Source organism: Antechinus flavipes, chromosome 4 (genome assembly GCF_016432865.1).
Source record: "Antechinus flavipes isolate AdamAnt ecotype Samford, QLD, Australia chromosome 4, AdamAnt_v2, whole genome shotgun sequence".
NCBI lineage: Eukaryota > Metazoa > Chordata > Mammalia > Dasyuromorphia > Dasyuridae > Antechinus > Antechinus flavipes.
This window is the reverse complement of record NC_067401.1, coordinates 310,183,157-310,206,327: the sequence shown is the minus strand read 5'-3', so window position 1 is coordinate 310,206,327 and position 23,171 is coordinate 310,183,157. Positions and strand designations below refer to the sequence as shown.

Genomic DNA, 23,171 nt, shown 5'->3' with positions numbered 1-23,171 from the left:
GACCAGTGGATCAGCAGAACAATTGTAAGACCTCCAACACAACTAGAAAAGGCAAATTATGAACCTCTAAATCCCAGCTTAGTAGTTGGGACTTGGCCAGGCCCACTCAGCCCAGTGGGAAAGCCTGCAGCATCACAAGCCCTAGTCCCAGCCCAGCAGAGTCAGTGATAAGCCTCTGTCCCCCTGCAAAAAAAGCTTGGGACAATTTTCCCTGTGCCTTAGGAGCAGAGCTCAACTTTTAAAAATGAGTAAAAAATTAAAAAGAGTTCTGATTATAGGAAACTACTATGGAGATAGAGAAAATGAAAACACAAACCCCAGAAGAGGACAGCAAAGGCAAAATATCTTCAGGTGAGGCCTCAGAAAAGGATATGAAGCATTTTTCAGCTCAAAAGACTTTTTTGGAATAGTTCATAAACGATCTTGAAAGACACATAGAAAAAAAATGGGGAAAAGAAATGAGAGCTATGCAGGAAAATTGAAAAAAGCCAAGAGTATGGAAAAGGAAGAACAGGAATTGCCCAAAGTAAATAACTTAAAAAATACATTTGGGAAAATGGGAAAAAATATATGAAGAAAACATCTTTCGAAAAATTAATTTAGCAAAATGGAAAAAGAAAAAAATCATTGAAAAATAGAATTGGTGAAATTGAAAAAGCAAACAATTCCTTAAAAACAAATGGGGAAATGGAAAAAAATATCCACTGAACAAAACAACTCCTTTAAAAATACAATTGGCCAAATGCAAAAGGAGGTTAAAAAAGCTAATTGAGGAAAATAATTAACTAAAAATTCAAATTGGACAAATGGCAGGAAATGACTCAATGAGACATAAAAAAATCAATTAAAGAACCAAAAATGAAAAAAAAATAGAATGCAAATTACCTTATTGCAAAAACAACTGACTTGGAAAATAGATTCAGGAGAGAATAACCAAGAATTACTGGACTATCTGAAAGCCATGGGGGGGGGGGGGAGAAAGCCTGGACAACATCTCTCAAGAAATCATCAAAGAAAACTGCCCTGATAATCACTGAAAGAATCCATTAATCAGCTGAAAGAGATCACAAAATGAAAACTCCAAAGAACATGATAGCTAAATTTCAGAATTATCAGATCAAGGAGAAAATATTGCAAGCAGCCAGAAAGAAACAATTCAAATATCAAAGAGTCACAACCACGATTACCCAGGACCTAGCAGCTTTCCCTTCAAAGTTTCAAAGGCCCTGGAAAATGACATTCTGGAAGGCAAAGGAATTTATACCCAGCATAATTAAGAATTATCTTTCAGGAAGAAAGATAAACATTCAATGAAATAGGGGGTTTTCAATCATTTTGTTGAAAAAAACAGAGCTGAACAGAAAATTTGATTTTCAAATACAAGACTCAAGAGAAGCATGAAAAGGTAAGAAGGGAAGAGGGAAAAAACTATGCTTTTTAAAGATTAAAATGTTTACATCCCTACATGGGAAGATGATATATGTAACTTGAGAATTGTATCTTTGTCGGAGCAATTAGAAAGGATATACTTACAGGATGTAGGTATAAATTGACTTTAATGCCATCATATGAAAAAGAAATTTGGAGTGGAAAAGGGCTTTTACTGGGAGAAGAGGAAGAAATGGCAAAATGGGCTAAATTATGTCACATGATTACTAAGGTCCCTTTGTTATGGCAAAACAGATTGAGATAAGACCCAACAGAAATTTGGAAATTTATTGAAAGATCCTCCTGCAAGGGCGAAGGGCCCCAAATCTGAGCAGGTATTAATGGAGAGAGAATGAAGTTTATTAGGAGCAAAAACCTCAAGGGGGAGGGGGCTGAGTGAAAAACAACTCCTAAGGCTTAAGAGAACAGGAAACTTGCTGCAGTTTCCTAGTATGGGGCTAACAGGTGTTCCTGCAAGGAGATTATGCATGGGATGTTGAGTTTATGCTTATCCATTGCCCACAAGGAGTGCAGGAGTGGGTAGAGGTCTATCAGGGATTTTTTCTAGGGGCCAGGAGGATGTCTCCTGTTGTCCTTGAGGACAGGTGAATTAAGTCCCTTGGGCTTTGGTGAAATAGCAGCTTTCCTTTGGAGCTTCAGGGGTTTTGTTGTACTTTTAAGTTATCTATGCTTCCAGGGTTAGGCAAGGGTTAGTTTAGAATTCAGGGGTCCTCAAACTTTTAAAATAGGGAGCCAATTCACTGTCTCTCAGACTGTTGGAGGGCTGGACTATAATAAAAACAAAAACTTTGTTTTGTGGGCCTTTAAACAAAGAAACTTCATAGCCTTGGGTGAGGGGGATAATGGTCCTCAGTTGCCGCATCTGGTCCTCGGGACATAGTTTGAGGACCCCTGTAAGCATCTGAGTGAGAAAGTCTTAGGGCTCAAGTTATTATAGCTAGAGAAGACTTAATGGAACACTTAATGGTATTTTAAAGGTTGGGTTAGGGCAGGATTCAAGAACATTTTTTTAAATTTTTTTTTCTTCACTGAAAACAAGATGAGCTAACACACTTAAGTTAGAAATACCATAAAAAAAAGTTTTATCTCTAGGATCTTGTCCTTCCTTTAAAGAGTGGGTAGATACCAAGACAAGTTACTAAGAACAGATTTGGATAAGCAAGGACAGATTTTACTAGACTGGAAGATTGATCCATCTGAATCATAGCATGTCAGCAAAATGATGTACAGATAAAGCAGTTTCTGGGAAGCATCATTCTCCAACACTGCACTTATGAGACAGCCTTTGCTGACTATCTTAGGTCATTGTAACTGGATTTTGAGACTTAAAGATTTTCACAAAAGAAATTGTCCAAGCATGCAATGCAAAGAACAAAAGATCTTTATTTGGAACATCTTTACCTGTACCATAGGTAGGTCTTATTTGGAGATTAGGGAATCATAAGCAAGAGAGGCTTAGAGGGATTTAGGTTAAAGTTTACATCTACAGCATAAAGTCTGTTAACCTGGGATCTGTGAATTTTCAAAAAGATTATGATAATGATGATTAATAACTAATTTGATAATATTTTAAAATATTTCAATATAATTGGTTTCCTTTGGAATCTTGTATATTTTAAATATTAAAAACATTGTTCTGATAAAGGTTTATAGCTTTCACCAGAATGCCAAAGGGATCCATGACAAAAAAAAAAGTTTAAGAACTCCACTCTCACTTTGTCAGAGAGATAGACACAGCTATACTTCTGGAGAAGACTATATCCATTTATAAGTCAACTAGCCTAAGGTCCTTTTGACCTTGCCTGTGATGTTCAGTGGGTCATAGCTGAAAAGGAAGAGGATCAATGACCTTCTGACATTGTGGCAATGACCTTCTTACCTAGCACAACCTTGTACCCAGCTCTTGTCACTCCTCCTCATTCAGTGGATCTCATGCCACAAAATAAAACCACTCAACCAACCCTAAGGACAAGAGTCAGAGTTTTAAAGAGATGAGAAAAAGAAAGTTTTTAGCTAGTGTACTTCATTAGTTCACCATCTTTGGTGTCATGGATAGGAAGAAACCAATCAAAGAGGTTGCACTAGAGAATGGAAGTCTCCAGCATGAAGGGTTCAAGACTGGAGGAAAGTACAAAAAAAAAAAAAATAGAGAGGGTACTAGACAAGAGCAGATGTCATACCCAGAGCAAAAATAACCTGTAACAAGAAGTTTAGATGTCACACCCAGAGAGCTATTTCTGAAAATCCACAGCATAAGAATCAAGAGCCTTAAATCTTTTGTAGTTCCCCCTGCCTTTACCCACTACCAGGGATATTGTGGAATGTCTTTGATTAGCAAGATAATTTATAGGAAAACTTTAAGAATTAAATAAGCAACAATTTATTATTGTATGACTACAATTCTGCCTAGTGATAAAAAGATGAATCATGCTACTTCCAGCTCAAGGAGACTATGATTCATTTGTCACCATCTAAAGCATAGCAAGAGGCAGGTGTGGGTTGCGAATGTCCATTTAGAACAATAGAAATGAAGACAATGACACACCTCCAAGCTTGCTGCACTCTAAAAGTAGTAGGAGGATATAAAAGCAGACTTTTTTCTTTCACATCTCTGTTTAGTTGGGACCTATTGTAATCAATCAAACAAGGAACTAATGCTGACTGAGTAGCCATCATAAAAGAAACACAATCCTAGGCACTAACAATCTACTTGGAGGAGACAAAAATAATACTCTGAAAATAATTTTGGAATTAGACAATACAGTAAAAGTTCAGAAAAGAAAGGAGGTGGGATGGGCTGGAACATTTATCAAAGAGCATAAAAAAAATTGATCTGGCCTTTAAGGATTGGTGGGTTTTAAAGGGGATGGCAAAAGATATTTCAGGAGAGGAAATAAGCTGAACTAAACTACAGAGCTGAGAATGAGCATGATATGTACATGGAGACAGTGGCAAGATAAACCTGACTGGAGGGGAGTTAGAAAAATAGGAAGGAACTAAAGCTGGATGGCAGAAGGAGCTAAGATTCTAAAGGAATTTAAAAGATCAGAGAAAGATTTTAGATTTGAAGCAGTAAAAAAATAAAATAGAGAGAGAAAAATATCAATAATGCTATTGAGGAAATCAATATATTCCTTGCTTTTTCTTGCTTTTCTTTTTCCTTCTGTGAGAATCATAGCAACCTCTTCTCCTTTGAGGTTTACTCCCTTAATCATTAAAGTATTTAAGTGCCTACATGCTAGGCATTGTGCTAAATTAACCGGGGGGATACAAAGACAAAAAATGAAACAATGCCTGCCTTCAAGGAGCTTCTATTCTATCGCTGGGCCAAGATGTAGATATATACTTATATACAGAATAAATACAAACTGCATTCAAGACATTTTTGGAGAGAGGAAAAGCTTCATGTACTATTTGATGTCTGAGCTGTGGTGCTTTACAAAAAAATAACAATTATAATAATAAGAAAATTTACAAGGTAATGGTGTAAAGGGAGAGTATTCCAGACATGGGGAATAACCAGTGCAAAGGCACATTGATATAAGATAGAATGTTATGAATGAGGGATGGTAGGAAAGCTGCCTGTTTTAAAGAGTGTGGGAAAAGAAGGCGTATATAATAATTCTGGAAAATTAAGTGGGGTAGAATTGTAAAAGACTTTAAAAAGACAAAAATTTACATTTTATCTTGAAGACAATAAGAAGCCACTGAAGTATACTGAGTACTTTGGTACAAGAGGGATATAATAAGAACTTCACTTAAGGAAGTTCACTTTGTCAGATCTGACAAGGCCAAATTCAAGAAGAGATAGACAATGTAAGGAGACTAATTAGCAAACTATATTAAAAGTCCAAGGGGAGGTAATGAGAACTGGATCTAGAGTGGTCATTGTTTGATTAGAGAGAAGGGAATGCATAAAAAAGATTTTGTGCAGGTAATTGGGCAAGGCCTGGCAACCTACTAGTATGCAGAAAACATAGTCATAACAAATTTCAAAGTGAAGAAGTTAGTGACATTAACTGCTAAATTTAATTATATAAATTTTTGGTCAATAAATGAATTTTTTTAAGATCTGCTGATCTTAATGCTACTGAATTTAATGCTACTGAAATTAATGGCATTACATTAAGAGAAATATATATTGCCATGGAAGTGGAACATAGAGTGGAACCACCTAGAGCAGTTCTTAACCTTTTTTGTTTCATGATTCCCTTTGGCTGTCTAGTGAAATCTAGAAAAGAAAAAGAACAATGAATCTATGTTCAAAATAATGTTTTTAAATGCACAAAATAAAATGCTTATGATTATAAAAATTATCATAAAGAAATATGATTATCAAAAGGTTATCGAGGTGGTACAGTAGATAAAAGCATCTTGTCTGAAATCAGAAAGACCTGGGCTCAAAGCCAGCTCCAAACACTTACTTGCTTTGTGATCCCAAACAAGTCACTTAACTATTTTGACCTCAGTTTCCTCATCTGTCAAATAGGCTAGAGCAGAAAATAGTACACCACTCCAGTATCTTTGTCAATAAAAGAGATCACAATGACATCACAAGTCATAGATGATTACGATGATTTTTTTTTGTATCAAATGCTGCTTGAAATATTCCCTCGATAATCTGGCATCTAATCACCCTTTGTTGTTATTGTTATTTTCTAGATATTACCTGAACTCTTTGCAAGAATTTGCCAATGAGTTTCAATTATAGTAAAACTCTTCCATTATTGCTTGTTTTTAACATTCAACATCAAATAAATCCAAAAGATGCTTATTAAGCACTTAATAGATAGCTATTGTGCTAGAAATACAGTATAAGGAATAAAATAGACTCTATATTCAAAAATCTTAGTTTAGTAAACTATATGAAGATAAGGAAAGGGTGCCCTAGATAAAAGCAGTAGGAAGAAATTGAACTGGATCTCAAGATGACAATTTCAAGTACTATGTATTTTCCACCTTCTATAAAGGGAATCCACCTTTATGCTGTAAAAAAACAACAAAAAAAAACTTTATATTTTACAAAGTCCTCTTCTGTCAACGACCTTGTAAGGCATTTAGAGGAAACTGAGACATAGAGAGATATAAAGACTCACCCAAATTGGAGAGATAGTCCCTAAGGTGGAATTTCCTCAGTAGCAGCAACAGTAGCAGGTGTAATAAAGGGTAATAATTAATATTTCTATAATCTTTAAGGCTTTAAAGTCACTTTACAGAAGTTATATCATTTGATCTTTTTTTAATAACCCTGTGAAGTAAATTCGATTATCACTATTTCACAAATGAAGGGTTGAAGAAGACTTTCTTGGGTCACACAACTAACAAGTCAGAATTCAAGCTCAGGTTTTCCTGACTCAAAGCCCAGTGCTCTATCCATTTTTCTGAGTCATAGCCCAGCAGCACTCTAGTCACTATTCCAGGAAGTATTACTAAGCTTACAGAATTTTACTATCAAATGTGTATTATGGATTGGAGGAGAATTAAAATTTCAGGGAGGTAATCTGTTCAATTTTGAGTCTTTCCGACTCATGATAAGATTTTTCCTTGACCAGAAACAGTTATAATAAGCATTTCTTGCCAAAAAGTAAGAAAAAGAAAACATTCGCTGTATAAATTGTTTTGTAACTACATTTATTTTTATCAATACTCAAAGAAAAGGTCCTGTGCTGTCTTAACCCCCCCCTTTTTTTCTTAGCTTGATGTGTAATTTTTTTTTATCCTTCTTTCCAATATTAAAATCAAGCTATAGATCTTGAAAAAGATGCCTTTCTAAGCTGCTGTCCCTAGCGTCAGAAGAGAAGGGTGGGGCAGAGGCGGGGAGTTAGGGGGGGGGGGGATACGGGGGGCATTTAAGAAACGAGGAGACAAAGAAATGTAAAAGGGCACACCCAACGGGAAATGATTTCCTTTATGGATATATTCTTGATTTTTTTCATTCCTTACTTCTAAGTGACTTCGTAGAAATCCTTGGTCTGTGGGACAGTAGGATAAGGCTAACCATTATCGCCTTGGGGAAATTGTCCGGTTAGAGGAGAACACAGTGTAAAAAGCTCGGATGGAAATTAAAGTGAGCAAACAAAGAAAACTCCCCCCACCCCTCACCCCCTGCTGCTAGCAAGCACTGTGTCGCCGCATCAGGAGACGTCACAGCTCTACTAGCAGTTCAAGTCAGCCTTCCTATGAAAGTGCAAATAAATAATTGATCCAGAAGATCGAGCCTCCTGGGGCGGGCTAAACCAAAGAGAAAATCTTGCCTCCATCCACATCGAGAGCGATGAGCAAAGCCCTCTTTTTTTTCTATTGGCTTTGTTATCTCTGGCCACGTGCAAGTAGATGAGGACTGGGCGCTGGGAGTGGATCTTGCTGGTCCAGCTTTGGGCGTGGCTTCTTTAGACGCGGTGCCTAGCTGAAGCGGTTTTTTTTTTTTTTCCTCCTTCTTTGCTTTGCTTGCTCCTTTCTTCTTTATCTCTTCAGTCTGTGATTCCCTCTTCAGTCAGTCCCGGTGAGGTCAGCTCCTGAATTCTACTGCACTTCCTGAGGATAGCCTGGCCCCGCTTGGTACCTCGCGTGGACGTGTCTTAGTAACAGCAGCCGGGCAGCTGGCATCCTGGGTGAGTAATGAATGCTTGCTCACTCTCGTTTGCTGCCACCACCCACGCTGCCTAACATTAACGCCATTGTTCTGAGGCTCGGATGGGGAAGGGGCCATGGGAAGGTAGTTATGCCGCGAAACTGGAACTTTTCTCCACTTTTAAAGAACGGGTCCACTACAAACCTTCCCCTACTGTTCCCAAAAGATTAAAAAAAAAAAAAAAAAACCCGCTGGAGACTAGTATCCTCTCCAAACTGGTTGGATCAATTGTGTGAGAGAAGCACTTCTAAAACGAAATTCTGAATTCCTGATGAGGCAGCCTAGCGGACGGTGAAACCTGTGCTTTTGGGAGGGATTGAGGGCGTTTGTTATTGTTGCTGTAGCTGTTAGTGATTCTGTTTTTCCTTGGCTCTCTTGGTTTCTTGAACGGAAATTTCAATAAGAAAAGCTAGAGCGGCTACGTTCTGTCACTTTCTGACAACCACGTGATAACTGATCGCCGGAGCGTGTTGCTGACTTAAAGCGGACTAGGACATTGTTTCTGGGCAGGAAGCAGTAGGACAGACTGCAGTCTAATGGTGACCTGCCAATTGTGCACTGGATTGCAGGTGGTCCCTGCCAGTTAGAGCCAAACATAGTATCGACTCCTTAGTGTCCACTGGTATTGTAATTCAACTTAGATCTGTTTGGCCCCTTCCAAAGATTTTGATGCAGTGAAATTCCAGGAGGACTTGCAGATATGCTGTGAATAAATAGAATTCGGGGAGAAGAGGAAGAAAGCAAGTTGAAACAACTTTCTTTAAGGTTTTCTTTGTTCTCCATTTTTATGGGGGTGGGTATCCGCTAATTCTAAGTGCAATACGAATTCAATTCAATGCCTATTGAATATTGGCAGAGGAAAAATGATATTTAAAATACTAGAGGAAGATTAATATATGAAACGATATGTGGAATACTAGAGGGAATAATATATGAATTCTATGCAGTCCCCAGAGTAGTCAGAAACTAGAGTTCTAGAAACAATTAATACTTGGGAACTTTCTGCCAAGTCATGCACTTTTCCTGCAATCATTTTTAGGAGCTTCCCTTGGTGGGTGAGGGTGGAGGAATATCAAGATTGCTGGTAATCCCATTATTGCTACTTGGCCTTTTTCAACGGAGACTATTCTATAATCTAATTTTCACAAAGGACATAAAATGGTCTCTGACCTTGCCAAAACGAGTCAGGACTGCTTCTCTAAATCATTCTCTTCTAAGATACAGGTAGTTTGGATTAATGAATGTCTTGAAAATATAATCCTTTGTTTGAAAAACCCTAGAAAATTTATATCAATTTTCAACAGGACACATAAAAAAAAAAACTGAAGGGAAAAGAAGTTTGGGATTTGATACTTTAAATATATATCTACATTCATTTATATGCAAAATGTTAAATATTTCAAGTATGTCCAAATATCAATCTTATAGGCTGATAAAATTATGAATGCAAATACAGAGTCAATAGACCAATAAGATGTAGAATGGTTACTATGACTGGCAATACATCTTATTTCAAAGGGTTATATATCATTTCTCACAGGGAAAAGAGATAGGTCCATGGTCCCAGTGAAAAAAGTCCCTTCATTCAAAAGGAGCTAACATTCCCCATTATGATTACAGAAGATAATAATGAATTAAAGAAAAGTTTTCCTGGGTTTATTTTCTAGAAGATAGAGAGTTGGTTTTGTAAGATACAGAAATTTTCTGAATTTGTTTAGGAGTTTCGTTTTAATTGAAGTAATTTAGCTTTTTTGTGCTTCAGTTTCTTTGTGGTAAGGAATGTTTTTTGTTTTTGTTTTTGTTTTTAAATCTTGGATTTCGCTGGTGGATTAAGAACCATAGCCTATCTATCATTTATATTCTGAAGCTCAGAGAGGTTAAGTAATTTGTTCCTGGTCATACCTAGGAAAGGAAAGAGGTAAAATATAAACCCAAGTCTTCCTGACTTTAAATCCAGAACTCTAACCATTGTATACTATTGTATGCTGCCTCTTAAAATGCTATATGAATGTAAGACATTGCTATTATATATTATTGTAGTATAGAATTGATCCTATCCTAGTCTAATATAAGTTTAGAGATTCTACAAAGTTGAAAAAAAGTTTACTCTGTAAAGACCAGTGTTAGGTTGCATTTTAAGACAGATTCCTCAAAAAACAATTCCTTAGTATTTTGAAAAGCTATGTTATTTCATGCTGTAAGAAGTTTTGTTTTTTTGGGTTGTTTTGCTTTTTAAACTAAACTATAGGCAGCAGAGTAGATTACAAAGACTTCTGAGTTTGGAGTTAGCAAAACTAAATTCAAACTCAGAATCTTTCCCTTTCTATCTGTGTAATTATGGACAAATCATTCAAACTTTGAGTCTTGGTTTCCTCATCTATAAAATGGGAGGGTTGAAGTTGATGGCTCTGAGGATCCTTCCAGTTATAAATCCTGCGACTTAGCATATTATTTAGTTCAGCTCCTTCATTTTATCATTGAGAAAACCAAGAAGAACAGAAGCTAAGGATCTTGCTCAAGGTTATGAAGCCTATGATTGGCAGAAACTGAACTAGAACCAAAATGTGAATGCCCAACTTACTGCCTTTTTTTTTTCCTGCTGCACCAAGCTGTTTTCTTCCTTTTCAAATGAAACTGTTGAAACACTATGCTTTAAAGTCACATGTAATATGGATGTTCTTATACCAACCAGAACATAGAGATTTAGAATTGTTTTGCCCATCTATAATCATTGTTGTAATACTTTTCTTCCTTTTTCTTTCTTTCCTTTCCCCATTCCTCTTCTTCTGAGCTTTTTATGCTCCCTTTTCACCTGCTCCCTTCCTCCCATTATTTCTCACTTTTCGCCTCTTACTCCTTCATGCTCAAGTCCCTCACTACATAATCACATTCGATTGTCCACATTATATATCTGATTATATCGAATGCAACACAGCATCAAAAATAGAACCCTACCTAAAAGGTTTCTGTGTCTCAATATTGCTATGGAGGATAATAATGGTAGCACATCATCTCCCAAAATTATTATGGGAAGTAGAAACTTGGCGTTTTCCTCCATTAGGACAAAAATACGTTTGTATTAAGTACCTCCCAAGCATCATCATTCTTCATCCAGCGATCTCTCCAGAGGGAGAATACCCTTTTGCCCTGTAACAATCAAGGCAAGCTTGTTTGTCTCCTATTTGTCTCTCAGATTTAAAGATAAGGCAGTCGGCGATGGCGAAGATTGAGAAGGAGGATCATCGAATGATGAAAGTCGTTTAATCCCTTTGGGGAATGTGAATCTAGATAAACCATCCAGCGCCCGCCATGAATCAGCTACCTGTCGGGGGCGCTTCCCCAGCTGCCTCTGCTGCTGCAGCTGCAGCTGCTGCCGCTGCCGCCACCGCGGAGCCTCGCCTGCATCCTGAGGGCAGTAGCAGAAAACAGCAGAGGGCTCAGTCACCGGCCAGACTCAGGGACAGTACAGTCCGACAGACTGCCACTGCCGCCAGATCCCCTGTAGGAACGGGCACCAAACTCAACTCTGCCAGGCAGCAGCAGCTTCAGCAGCAGCAGCAACAGCAGGGATCAAAATCCAATAGCAGTCGCCTAGTGACTCCTGCTGGCATCCGGGGAGGCGGTGGAGGCAGCAGCAGCGGAGGAGGAGGAGGAGAAGGAGGGGGAGGGGCCGGGGAAAAGCAGCAGCCGCCTGCTACGCTCAAAGGCGCCCCGCTGGGAGCTGTCCAATCTGGAGGTGGTGCTGAAGCATCTCCAGCCGGTACCCCAACCACGGTGGGGAACAGGAGACTTTTGCCCACTGAGGAGCCTCCTCGGGATGGGGAAACCGCGACCCCCAAACCGTCGGAGAAGATTCAGCTAGGAGGAGGGGGAGGAGGAGGGGGAAGTGGAGGAGGAGGAGGAGGAGCAGGAGCAGGAGGAGGCTCCGGGGAAAGGGAGGGGGGCGCTCTGCAACCGCCGCCGCCGCCCAGGGGCTGGCGAGGTAAAGCCGGGCGCACGCCACAGAGAGGTGGCAGCGGCGGAGGCGAGGTGGCCTCTTCTTCACCGTCTTCCTCCTCCTCTACTGGCAAAACCCCGGTCCCCACCAGTAGAAACCCTGGGAGTGTCGTTGCTGGGGGCGGTGGTGGCTACTGGAAAGAGGGATGTCTGCAGTCTGAGCTCATCCAGTTTCATCTTAAGAAGGAGCGGGCGGCGGCAGCAGCGGCAGCAGCAGCTCAAATGCAAACCAAGAGCAGCAGCAGTAGCAATAGCAGTTCTCCAGTCGCCACAGCCGCCTCGGAGCCTCTTTCCTCCCCTTCCCCCTCCCCAATGGCGGCTGCAGCAGAGGGCCTACAGCAGGGGGCAGGGGGCAGTCCAAGCAGCGGGGGGATGCAAGCGACTGCTCCGCCCTTACCACCGCAGCAACAGCAGCAGTTACAGGAACAAGAAGAGATGCAAGAAGAAATGGAGAAGCTGCGAGAGGAGAACGAAACCCTCAAGGTGAGGGTGTGGAAAAATGGGAGAGGAAGGGTGTGGGCCTGAAAGAAATAGGGTGTGTCGAGTTAAGGGTGAGATGCTTCTAACCTGTTATGCACTCTGGACTGAAAGGAAGGAAATCCAAGGAGGAAAAGGTTAAGCAAACCCCAAACGTAAAGGCCAGTTCCTCCCTTTATTGACTATTATTCATTTTCCTAGTTCCTAAGTGTTTGTTTTTGAAGAAAATGATAGAGTATGGATTCGATAATATTCGATTTTATTGAAAACCCACTTCTGGGCCTTTAATTCTTTCGTGATCATAATTTGTCCCACATTTTCTGGAAAAGAAAGCCCGAGGGAGAAAGAAAACCAGGGAGGGCTTAATTTACGACTTTCTCCCCTTTCCCTGATATTCCTTTCTCACTACTCTTTATTGGGGATGAATTGTTGTAGGGTGGGGCTTTTTTTTAAGGGGGTGTTAATGTAGACTCGGTTTCTTACTGCTTTCCCCATTTTCTACTTCCCCTTCCTTCCTTTCCTCTCCTCAGAATGAAATTGATGAACTAAGGACCGAAATGGATGAGATGAGGGACAGTTTCTTTGAGGAGGATGCCTGTCAGCTGCAGGAAATGCGCCACGAGTTGGAAAGAGCCAACAAAAACTGCCGAATTCTGCAGTACCGCCTCCGCAAAGCAGAACGCAAGAGACTCCGCTATGCGCAGACGGGGGAAATTGATGGGGAGCTACTAAGAAGTATGGAGCAAGATCTTAAGGTTTGTGCAGAATAGGAGTAGAGTATCCTGGAATCTTTGGAGAGCCTAGTGGGTGGGGCATTTAGAGGAAGTTGAGGTGGGTGGGCAGGGCTCTGCAGAGGGTTAGAGGTTGGGTGGAGTATGCAGCAAGATAACCAGGCCCCAAAAAAGAAATAAAGAATTAGCTACAGATATGGGGTTTCTTGCCGGATAGAATTCTTTATATATATCCTCAAGATGAAAACAGATGTATTCAGGGGGAAGAGGTACCTTTTTATTCCTTAGAGATTGGCAAAGAAGTGGTGATAGCAAGATTTACTGAAAATTTGGTCTCTTTGAGTTGTTCACATCTGAACTTTATTGGAATATTGGATTCCCAGGATTAAGAGAATGAGAATCTCTTCAGTGGGAGGCCATAATGAAAGACACAGAAAAGGGAGAAATACTGAAACTAAGAATAGGGTCTGTATACAGGAGCAATCTTTCTGTACTTTAGTGACCTGAAGCAAAAATCTCTTGCCCACAATTTCTTCATCTGAAAAATATGAAAACTGGACTAGATGATTTCTAATGTTCCTCCCAACTTCTAAAATTCAGTTATAATCCAAACTCCTCCCTTCCTCATATTTCCCTTTTACCACTCCTTACACTCTCTTTCAAAACTAAATTCAGCCCATTTGCTGCTTTCTGAAGAACTCAAGAAGTGGAGAAAATGAAATCATCGGTGAATTTTGCACTTAAACTGAAATAAGCTGATTTTCAAAACCTCCACCATGGGAGAAAATCTCATCATTGAAAAATTGAAAATTATCAAACAGGTGTTATCAGCAATAGTAGTTTTGTTTCCCCTCCCACCCTCCTTTTGGAATCTGAGTTGAAAATTCAACCACAAAAATCTGTTGTCATTATCAGTAATCACATATAAGATTGATTTCTATGACACAGACACATTTCTGTGACATGTCTCCTATGACAGGAGAACACAGGGCTTGGATTTTTTATTTGATTTATTCTTATTTTCAAGGAAATCCAAGAGACTTCTTTTTTCATTGAATTCCAGTATTCACTAGGTTCAGCCCTACTACTAAAATCAAAGCCAAATTTCCAAGGATAATATAATTAAAACCTGCTAAGAATGTTTGCATTTGTTCCCCTAGAAAATATAAAGAAAGGCCTTTATCATACAGATTTAGTGCTGAAAACTAAAATAAAGTATTACAAAAAACATTTTTTCTATTTATTGAAAACTATCCCCCCTAATCAAAATATAATCACATCTAGTGATTTTGAAAATATAATTTAATTTAGGTTGCGAAGGATGTTTCAGTGAGACTTCACCATGAATTGGAAAATGTAGAAGAAAAACGTACCACAACAGAAGATGAAAATGAGAAATTGAGGCAACAGCTTATAGAAGTTGAGATTGCAAAACAGGCTTTACAGAATGAATTGGAAAAAATGAAAGAGGTCAGTGTTGCATTATTTTATAGTGTGTTTTTTAAGCTCTTTAAAAAAACTAATTTAATTTGGGATGACTTGTTGAGTATCATTCTCTCCATGAAACATGTAATTAAGAGGTACTTGTTTATGTGGAATTCTGTCATTTATGCAATGACTGGCAAACAGGTCACACTGTCTAGGCATTTCAATGGAGAGATAGATTCCTGGGCCTGGAGTCAGGAAGATCTGAATACTAAAATGACCTCAGATACTTTCTAACTGGGTAAGATCCTGGGCAAGTCACTTAACCTCTGTTTGCCTCAGTCTCTTCATCTGTATAATAATAGCACTTATCTCCCAGGACTGGTATGAGGGATCAAATAAGAAAATAATTGTAAAGTACTTAGCACAGTTCTTAGCACATAGTAAGCATGTGCTGTATGTGTTAGTTATGATTATTATTATCAAATATTTGCCTGACCTAGACAGAAGAGTAAAAGTAATAATGATCACAATTAACATTTTGGGGGGTTCTTTACAGCTTTCCTCAACAACTCTATGAGATAGGTAGTACAAGATACAATAATTAAATTAAAGTTTGTGAAGTTTTTCTAACCTTAAAGCATTATATGTTCATAATCGTAAGTATTATAATCCCATTTTACAGATGAATACACAGAGGTTCTAAGAGTTTTAGGGACTTGTCCACAACTATACAGTATTTGAGGTAGTATTTGAATCTACTCCTATCTCCAAGTCTAGCTCTCTTTCCAGATTTTGCTGGGGATCATTTATTTGATCATTCAACGAATATTTTTTAAATGCTTAAGTAAGCACTGTGGTAGGTGCTGGAAATGATAATAAAATATGTTAGAATGGTTCAAATCTTGAAAGTAAAAATTATTGCATTCATAGAATTTTCATGAATAAAAGATTATTGATTGGTTGATATAGTCTATACCAAGAATTAATCAAGAAAATTTTAGTATTTATTCTGTAAATTAGGTTAGTATATCAACCATTAAAGAACAACTTTACCATTGTTATCTGGGAAAGAATTTTAATAAAAGAAATTTCACTAACTACTTTAAAAACATAAATGTGTCAAGAAGGATAGATGGATAAGTGAATGAATGTTTTTACAGTGGGGAATGGGAAAATTTAATCTCTTGAGGTCAAGAATGGGGTATCTGGATCTAGAAAAATGTTTGACAAGATCTTACTGTCTTAATTACCTTATTATTTGATGTACAATGCCATTTTACTTTGAAAATTGCCTAAGAATGCATAGTTCAGTCTATGCTGACTGCCTTCATAATTGGCAGATGATCTTGTGATTTCAAGTACTTGAATGTATGAAATTCTCTAGCGAATACTAATGGAGACCACTGGATCCAAAAGACTTAGATTCTTTTCCTTACTTCTTACTGGTTTGTACATTGTAACTAAGACCAATTATTTTACTACTTCATGTCTCTAAGGATGATCATGTGCTTCATATCTCTAATGGTGATCACTTTGCCAACAGTCTACCACTGCAGTGCCTGATAGTGGGAATGAAGATGTTTTCAAAATATTTTGAAAATCTTTGTAGCACATAATTTTGGGGACAGTAGAAAGAAAAGAGGTGTGATTGAAGTTTCTGCTTGTTAAGGTCCTTTTTTTTTTGCTTTTGCTTTTTTCCTTAAAATTTATTTCTGTAATAACTTTGCAATGTTTAACCAGAACACAAAAGATAATCGTTATTTCTGTGATACTCAAATATTCAAAACCCAATTTTAATAAACACAAGGAAATTTATAATGCATGGCATATACTGTTTACGAAGAAAGAAATGAGAAATAGCAATACAGACAAAAACCAATTTGGATCCCAACGGTACTATGAAATTTAAGTATGGGTCATACAATATAGTATTGATTATCTACTTATGTGATTTGATTTCCAAGAAAAATCAAAATAGGAAGCCATTTAAAAAACCAGTGCAGCAAAAGCAACCTGATGATCCTATTTCCTTTTCAGACTACATTTTCAGCATTCCATCTATAATCTGCCAAACACAGGAATAAAAACAGAAGAATGCAAATGCTTACTGCTCCAAAAACGGAAAAAAAGCTAGTAATTTTACATATACCTTATGGTGTCATTGAAATAAGAATTCAAATGGAAATTAAAGAAATTTAGGAGCAATAATTTTTCTTTTTTTGTGTTTTTTATTTTTCTCTTGAGAGTGGGGAGAGAGTGACCAGAAACTGGCAGTAATTCTTAGTGTCCATAAGGTAAAATAATGGATGCTTCAATTTTATAAGAAGGAGAGAGAGAGAGGAAGGAAGAGCGGGGAAAAGGGGATTTGAATTTTTCTAAATGCAACATTGGGAAGGTGTGTTTTTTATGTCTTGGTAAGATTTATTCCAAACCCTTCTGCTTTAAACATTATAATAATATTAATAACAGTGGTGGAAACAATGGAGACTAGATATGTATTGGAATCAGCCATAGTTTTATGAAGATATAGTAGTGATCCATCACCTAGTCATTAATTAGTCAAATTTAAGAAAACCAACAACAATTAGTAGAGAGGGTTACTTTACTTTGTACACAGAAAAACAGAGTGCACTTTTAAGGCACTAATGGAAGGAACTAGAAAGTGGATGAGGGTGAGACATAGTTTAGAAGACCTGAGGCAAGCTAAGAAAGGGAACAATATTTTAAAAAAGAAAAAAGAAAGGCAATAATATAGTAGAAAGTTCACTGATCTTGGAGTCAGATTATGAAAGCTTAAATCTTGACTAGCTATATGACCAATTAAGTTTTCTGAGTTTCAGAGTAATAAAACTTATATTAACTTTCTCACTGTATACTTTGCAAAATTTAAAGTCTTACATAAGTGTAAGCTATATATGTATATATATGTACACACTTGGAGTTGGATAGGAGGGAATTAGATTGGAAAGAGCCTTGGGATGTGTAAATACTATGAATTCTAAGCCTAAATTTATACCTGTTTGGCTTTTGATAACGACAGTTAGCCATCTGCTTCTTTGGTTGTTAAACAGTATCATGTGCAAGTCTGTGGTGAATTTTAACCTTTGAGATAAACCACTAATTCAGGAAAGAGGAATTAATTCTAATATTCCATTATGTGATAGAAGAAACTAATTTCATACCATCATGAAATATAAACTACAATAGAACGAAGAAAAGTCAATCTCTGGCTTTAATTGATATGCAGATGTTGCACAACACTAGAGAGACCAATGAACCATCTGCTAGATACTGGAAGCTGTGGTGTTTAGGGTTTAACTGGCTTTAAGGACATTGACCAGTTGCTCTCATCTTGCAGGTAATACCTCACACATTTCTGCCTGTCTCTTGCCTTGGGAAATGGAAGCAAGGGAAATGAGGAGGGTGGGAAGTGTCTATAAGACAGCAAGTTGTTCTATAATAATTCAGTTGTTTTTTTTCTTTCAACGCAACAGTATGGAAGATAGCTAGCCAATGTTCACAGCCAAATGAAAGCCCGTGGGACCTCTTAGTGCACTTTGGCACCTGTGAACTCCAGATACAAATTATTTCTACTAATAGCATAGAAAATATTTGTGTCATAGTCATTCAGTTATCATGCTTAAGGAGATTTCGGTTACTGACAAGATAGCAACAGAGCCAAAGCAACTGCCTTTTTAATTGCTAATATAAAGTATTTGTGTATGCCATTTTATTTAAATTAGGGGGTTTCAGTTTCATTTCTCTCTTCTCTTCCCTTCCTTCCCTTCCTCCCTTCTTCCATCTGTCTGTATCTCTCTAACCCCCCTCCCCATCACTACTCTCTCTCCAAAAGAATTATTTTCTTTTCAAACTCCACATTTTCTATCTTGTGAGTATTATTTTCTTAGCTTTTCCCATTTCTTGCTCTAGAGGGCTCTTAACCATTCTGGCATCATATAATAGCATCCATCTTAAGACAACTTTTTGCATTTCTACAGGTTCTTCAGAGGAAAAAACAACAAACAACTTTCTATTGGAATTTGCTTTTAAAAAAAATATTTTTTTTCTGAGATTTGAAGAAGGACTAGGTTATATGTAGTCTGATAACAGGTCAACTGTTTCACTCTTTATTAGATTCTATGCTGCATCATTTCCTAAATTTACCTGATTTTACCAAAACCTTTAATACTCCACACAATTTGAGTTAGCAGAAATTAATCTGCTTGACTCTAGACTTTGACATTTCAATCCATCCATATGATGGCCAGATTAATTTGTCTTAAACATTGCTTTGATTAAATCATTCCCATTTTAAAACCATCTATTGCAGAAGTAGGTTGGAGAAAACACTGCCTATGAGCTTGTGTTTCTTTGAAATTGTTTTGCTTTTTCAAAGGATGGTAGGACTTTCTTTTCTTAGTATTTTCATTTTTTAAAAATTTCAATTGTAAACATAGATTTCTATGGTATCTTAAAGAAAAGAAACTGGTATTAGAATTCATCGATTTTTTTTCCTTTGTTTTTCAGATAATAAGTATTTTTAACATTAATCTGCCCTTCCCATTAACCACTCTATTTAGCAATTTTTAAAAAGAAACATGTATATATATTGTATGTAAATATATATATATATACAGATCCCAATCTGTTATCACCAATATACCTTAAAGTTATGTCACCTTAAATTTAACATGTCCAAAACCAAATTCATCCACACCCTTAAACAATTTCTAGCTGCAAACAAATTTCCTCATTAATCACGTTCAAAAATGTATGTTACTTTCTGCATTTTAAGTTTGTCATCTGTCAAGACGTGAATGATGTACTTTATCTTCATTCTTTTGGACTCATAGTTTGTCATTGCACTGATTCGTTACAAAATCTTTCAAAACTTTTTCTGTGTAATGTTATTACATAAATCACATATAATTATTTGTGTATATAGATAACTGTCACTGTATAAATTATTCTCTTAATTTTTCTTACTTCATTCTGCATCAATACACAAAGGTCTTCCTAATTTCCTCTAAAATTACCTATTTTTGTCACTTATTATGGTACAATATTATTCCATTATACTCATATAACACAATTTGTTTAGTGATTGTCATTGAGTACATTTCCTGTTTTGGCTACAAGAAAAATAACTTCTATAATGATTTTTGTACCTGTAGATCCTTTTTCTTTGATTTTTTTTGGGGGGGTGGGTAGGCCTAGTAGTAGTAGTAGAATGGCTGAATCAAATGGTATATATAATTTGGAAACTTTCTGGGCTTCATTCTAAATTTCTTTCCAAAATGGTACTTTCCCCAACAATTCCAGAATACCTATCAATATTTTCTTGAAAAAATATAATGAAAAAAAATAGAAGTAGTAAAATTGCTACAAAGAATAAAGTTTATATAATTAACTTTAAATGTTTTCATATATAACTTTAAATATTTTCTTAGATTTTTATTAAATTATGTATGACTTATTTAGAAGCTAGCAATATTGCCTTTGTGAATATTCTACAAGATTTATCTAATCCTTAAAGCCTTTTATCTTTCTCTCTCTGTGCTCTCAAGAACTCATTCATTCTTCTTACTTGAACTACTATATTTGAATGTTGAGGACTTCTAAATGTATTTATCATCAGTCCTGCTTTCTCCTTCTATCCAGATCCCAATCTGATATCACCAACAGTTACACACACGTTACCTTAAATTTAATATGTCCAAAACCAAATTCATTCACACTCTTAAACAATTTCTAGCTGCAAAGTTCTCTGTCTTTATGAATCATATCACTCATCTTTTAGTCACCTCAGCATCTTTAATTCTTTGGCTTTTGTCACCCACACTTAGAAAGGAAGCATAGTGTATAGAGTTCTGGACTTGGATTCAGGAAGACTCTGACTCAGTTCTTAACTTAGTCACTTACTATGTGACTGTATACAAATCACTTAACTTGTCTGAGCCTCAGGAAACAAAATTTAAGTCCTAAGTTAATGCATTAGGATAGGGATTTTCTAGGATGACAGAATCATGGTTGATACATATACTACAACATATTGATTTTAGCCAATAACTAATACCTGAATTCAAATCTTGCCTCAGTCACTTACTGTGTGACTCTGAGAAATTCACTTAACTTCTATCTATCTCAGGTTCTTTCCTTTGTAGGATGGAGGCAATGATAAAATCTGCCTTCTAGGTTATTATGAGGATGAAATAAGATAATATTTATAAAATATTTTGCAAATCTTAAAGCACTATATATGTGCTAGTTGTTATTATTTCTTCAAAATATCTTTCATAAGTATCTTTTTCTCTCTATTCTTGATGACACAATCCCATTCCAAAACCTTTAATACTCCACACAATTTGAGTTAGCAGAAATTAGTTTGCTTGACTCTAGACTTTGATCTTTGAAGCCATCCATGTGATGGCCAGATTAATTTGCCTTAAACATTGCTTTGATTATATCATTCCCATTTTAAAACCATCTATTGCAGAATTAGGCCAGCTTCCTGAATGTGGGCTCTCTGAAGAAGAAGGAATCTTGGAAAAAAGTCAGAGCTCTTGAGTCTTCTAGAGTTCTTCTAATTCTATAATGTTCTGTAAAAGAGTTTCATTGTTCAACATTAGATAATTAAGATTTCATTTTTATCGTTAATGAATCAATGATTTTGCTTTCTAAACTGAAGAAGATTACAACCTCTCCATAACTTTTTAATACTGTAGATTACAATATAGTGAATAAAACACTGGATTTAGAGTCAGAAAAATCTGGATTCTAACCCTCTCTGATGTATGACTAGGAAAAGTCAATTAATCTCAGTTTTCTTACCTGTAAAATGAGCCTAATAATACCATCCATGGAAATTCTATCCGACCTGTTGGACATACATAAAAAAATAGTTTTATTTTCTTAGGAGTATCTCTCAAGAAATTTGAAGGTTATAACTTCTGAGTTTTGTTTTTTTATATATATTTTTTTCAATACCAGCTTCCTGCTCCTTTCCTACTTATGTCCCTCTCCTATTATTGTTGTTGTTGTCCAGATGTTTGCAGTCATCTCCAATTTTTGATGATTCCATTTGAGTTTTCTTGGCAAAAATAGTGGAGTGGCTTGCAATTTCTTTTTCCAGCTAATTTTATAGATGAGGCAAGATGAGACACATCTAGGAAGTATCTGAGGCCACATTTGAACTCAGGACTTTGAGCCACTTTATCACTGCACTATCTAACTGCCCCCTCTACTACTACAACACCTGATATAACTTCTACATTTCTTCTCAATAAATGATTATAATGAAAAATGCAAGAAAGAAAAATATAAGAAAAAAGGAGAAGATAAAGAAAAAGAATGATTGTTTCATGTACTTGAATTAGTTTATTTGCTTACAATATCTATATGATTTTTTAAAGTAAGTATAAAATGGTTACCCAAACACATTAACAAATGATGGAAAATATTGCCCATATTGCAATTTTATTTTATTCTTCTAGGATTTTATACTTGAATATATATTTTAGAGGAAATAAGATGACATGACTCATCACTGCTTTCATCTTATTGCTATTTTAAATGGACATACTGTTCATTCTTGGAGGGGGGGGAACCTCTTTATTCAAAAGATGAATGACATTTGGGCCTGTCATTTAGTTTCTCTCTTTAATTTCCCTTTTCTTTACCTGCCTACTTATCTTTAGAAAGGGACAAGGTCTATTATTTGTTCTCATGGAGATTAAATGCAGAAAGTCCTTATGACCAAAAAAAAAAATTCCAACTATGCCTTATTAATCTTCTGACTAAATCAATTGTTTACGTAGTTTGTTTTCATTATCATAGTCAATTAAACACAGTAGTTAATATTTTAATGAAATTAGCTGCTGTTGTTTTTCTGTGCTTGACAAAGTAAGATTTCATACCATCTCATTGGCCAAGAGTCTTGAATAATAGTGAAAATAATTAGAAAACTCAATTTACGATTTATTCAAATGAATAATGAATAAATGATATGTTGGTATGTCAATAAATGCACTGCTTCCCTGCTCATCAGAGATACAGTTTCATAGACACAATTTTCAAAAAGCTTCATTAATGACAGCCATCATTATGCTAGCAGGAGATTTGTGAATTTGGAAGATTCTATCTTGTTTAGGCAAACTGCATTTATGAGGATCATTTTCCTTAAAGCTCTGATGATTTATTCAAATTTCAATTTGGAAAAAAAAAAACATTACTGGGGCAAATACCGTCTGATTTTTTTCCCAAAATGTAAAGATTTGTGCTAATTTATCTTTATTTTAAACAATTTTTATAGGATATGAAATGGTTTCTTTTATTCTAATCATTTATAAAATTTTTGCTTCATGCTCTATCATTCATTAATCAGTTGTATATTAACTCACTTATTATTGATTGTATTTTAAAACATCTTTAAAATAGGAAATGATGTAATGATGGCAAAC

General features: G+C 36.5%; 1 protein-coding gene and 1 long non-coding RNA gene across 3 annotated transcripts in view; one reads left to right on the top strand and one right to left on the bottom strand.

Moving 5' to 3' along the window:
• Positions 1–7,059: 7,059 nt before the first annotated feature.
• LOC127562194 (uncharacterized) lies at positions 7,060–11,267 on the bottom strand. The gene is made up of 2 exons (XR_007953630.1): positions 11,168–11,267; positions 7,060–8,783 (listed from the first exon to the last, which is right to left on the bottom strand). It is a non-coding gene; the product is annotated as an uncharacterized LOC127562194 (long non-coding RNA).
• SOGA3 (SOGA family member 3) overlaps positions 7,063–23,171 on the top strand; it is a 76,569-nt gene continuing 60,460 nt past the window's right edge. Inside the window, exons 1-4 of one of the 2 annotated variants that reach the window (XM_051997714.1) lie at positions 7,063–8,060; positions 11,274–12,559; positions 13,084–13,308; positions 14,596–14,754. In XM_051997714.1, the coding sequence (XP_051853674.1) occupies positions 11,390–12,559; positions 13,084–13,308; positions 14,596–14,754 (1,554 nt within the window). In that variant the 5' untranslated portion in view covers positions 7,063–8,060; positions 11,274–11,389. The remainder of the gene's footprint in view (positions 8,061–11,273; positions 12,560–13,083; positions 13,309–14,595; positions 14,755–23,171) is intronic. The other variant, XM_051997713.1, reaches the window with a different exon arrangement.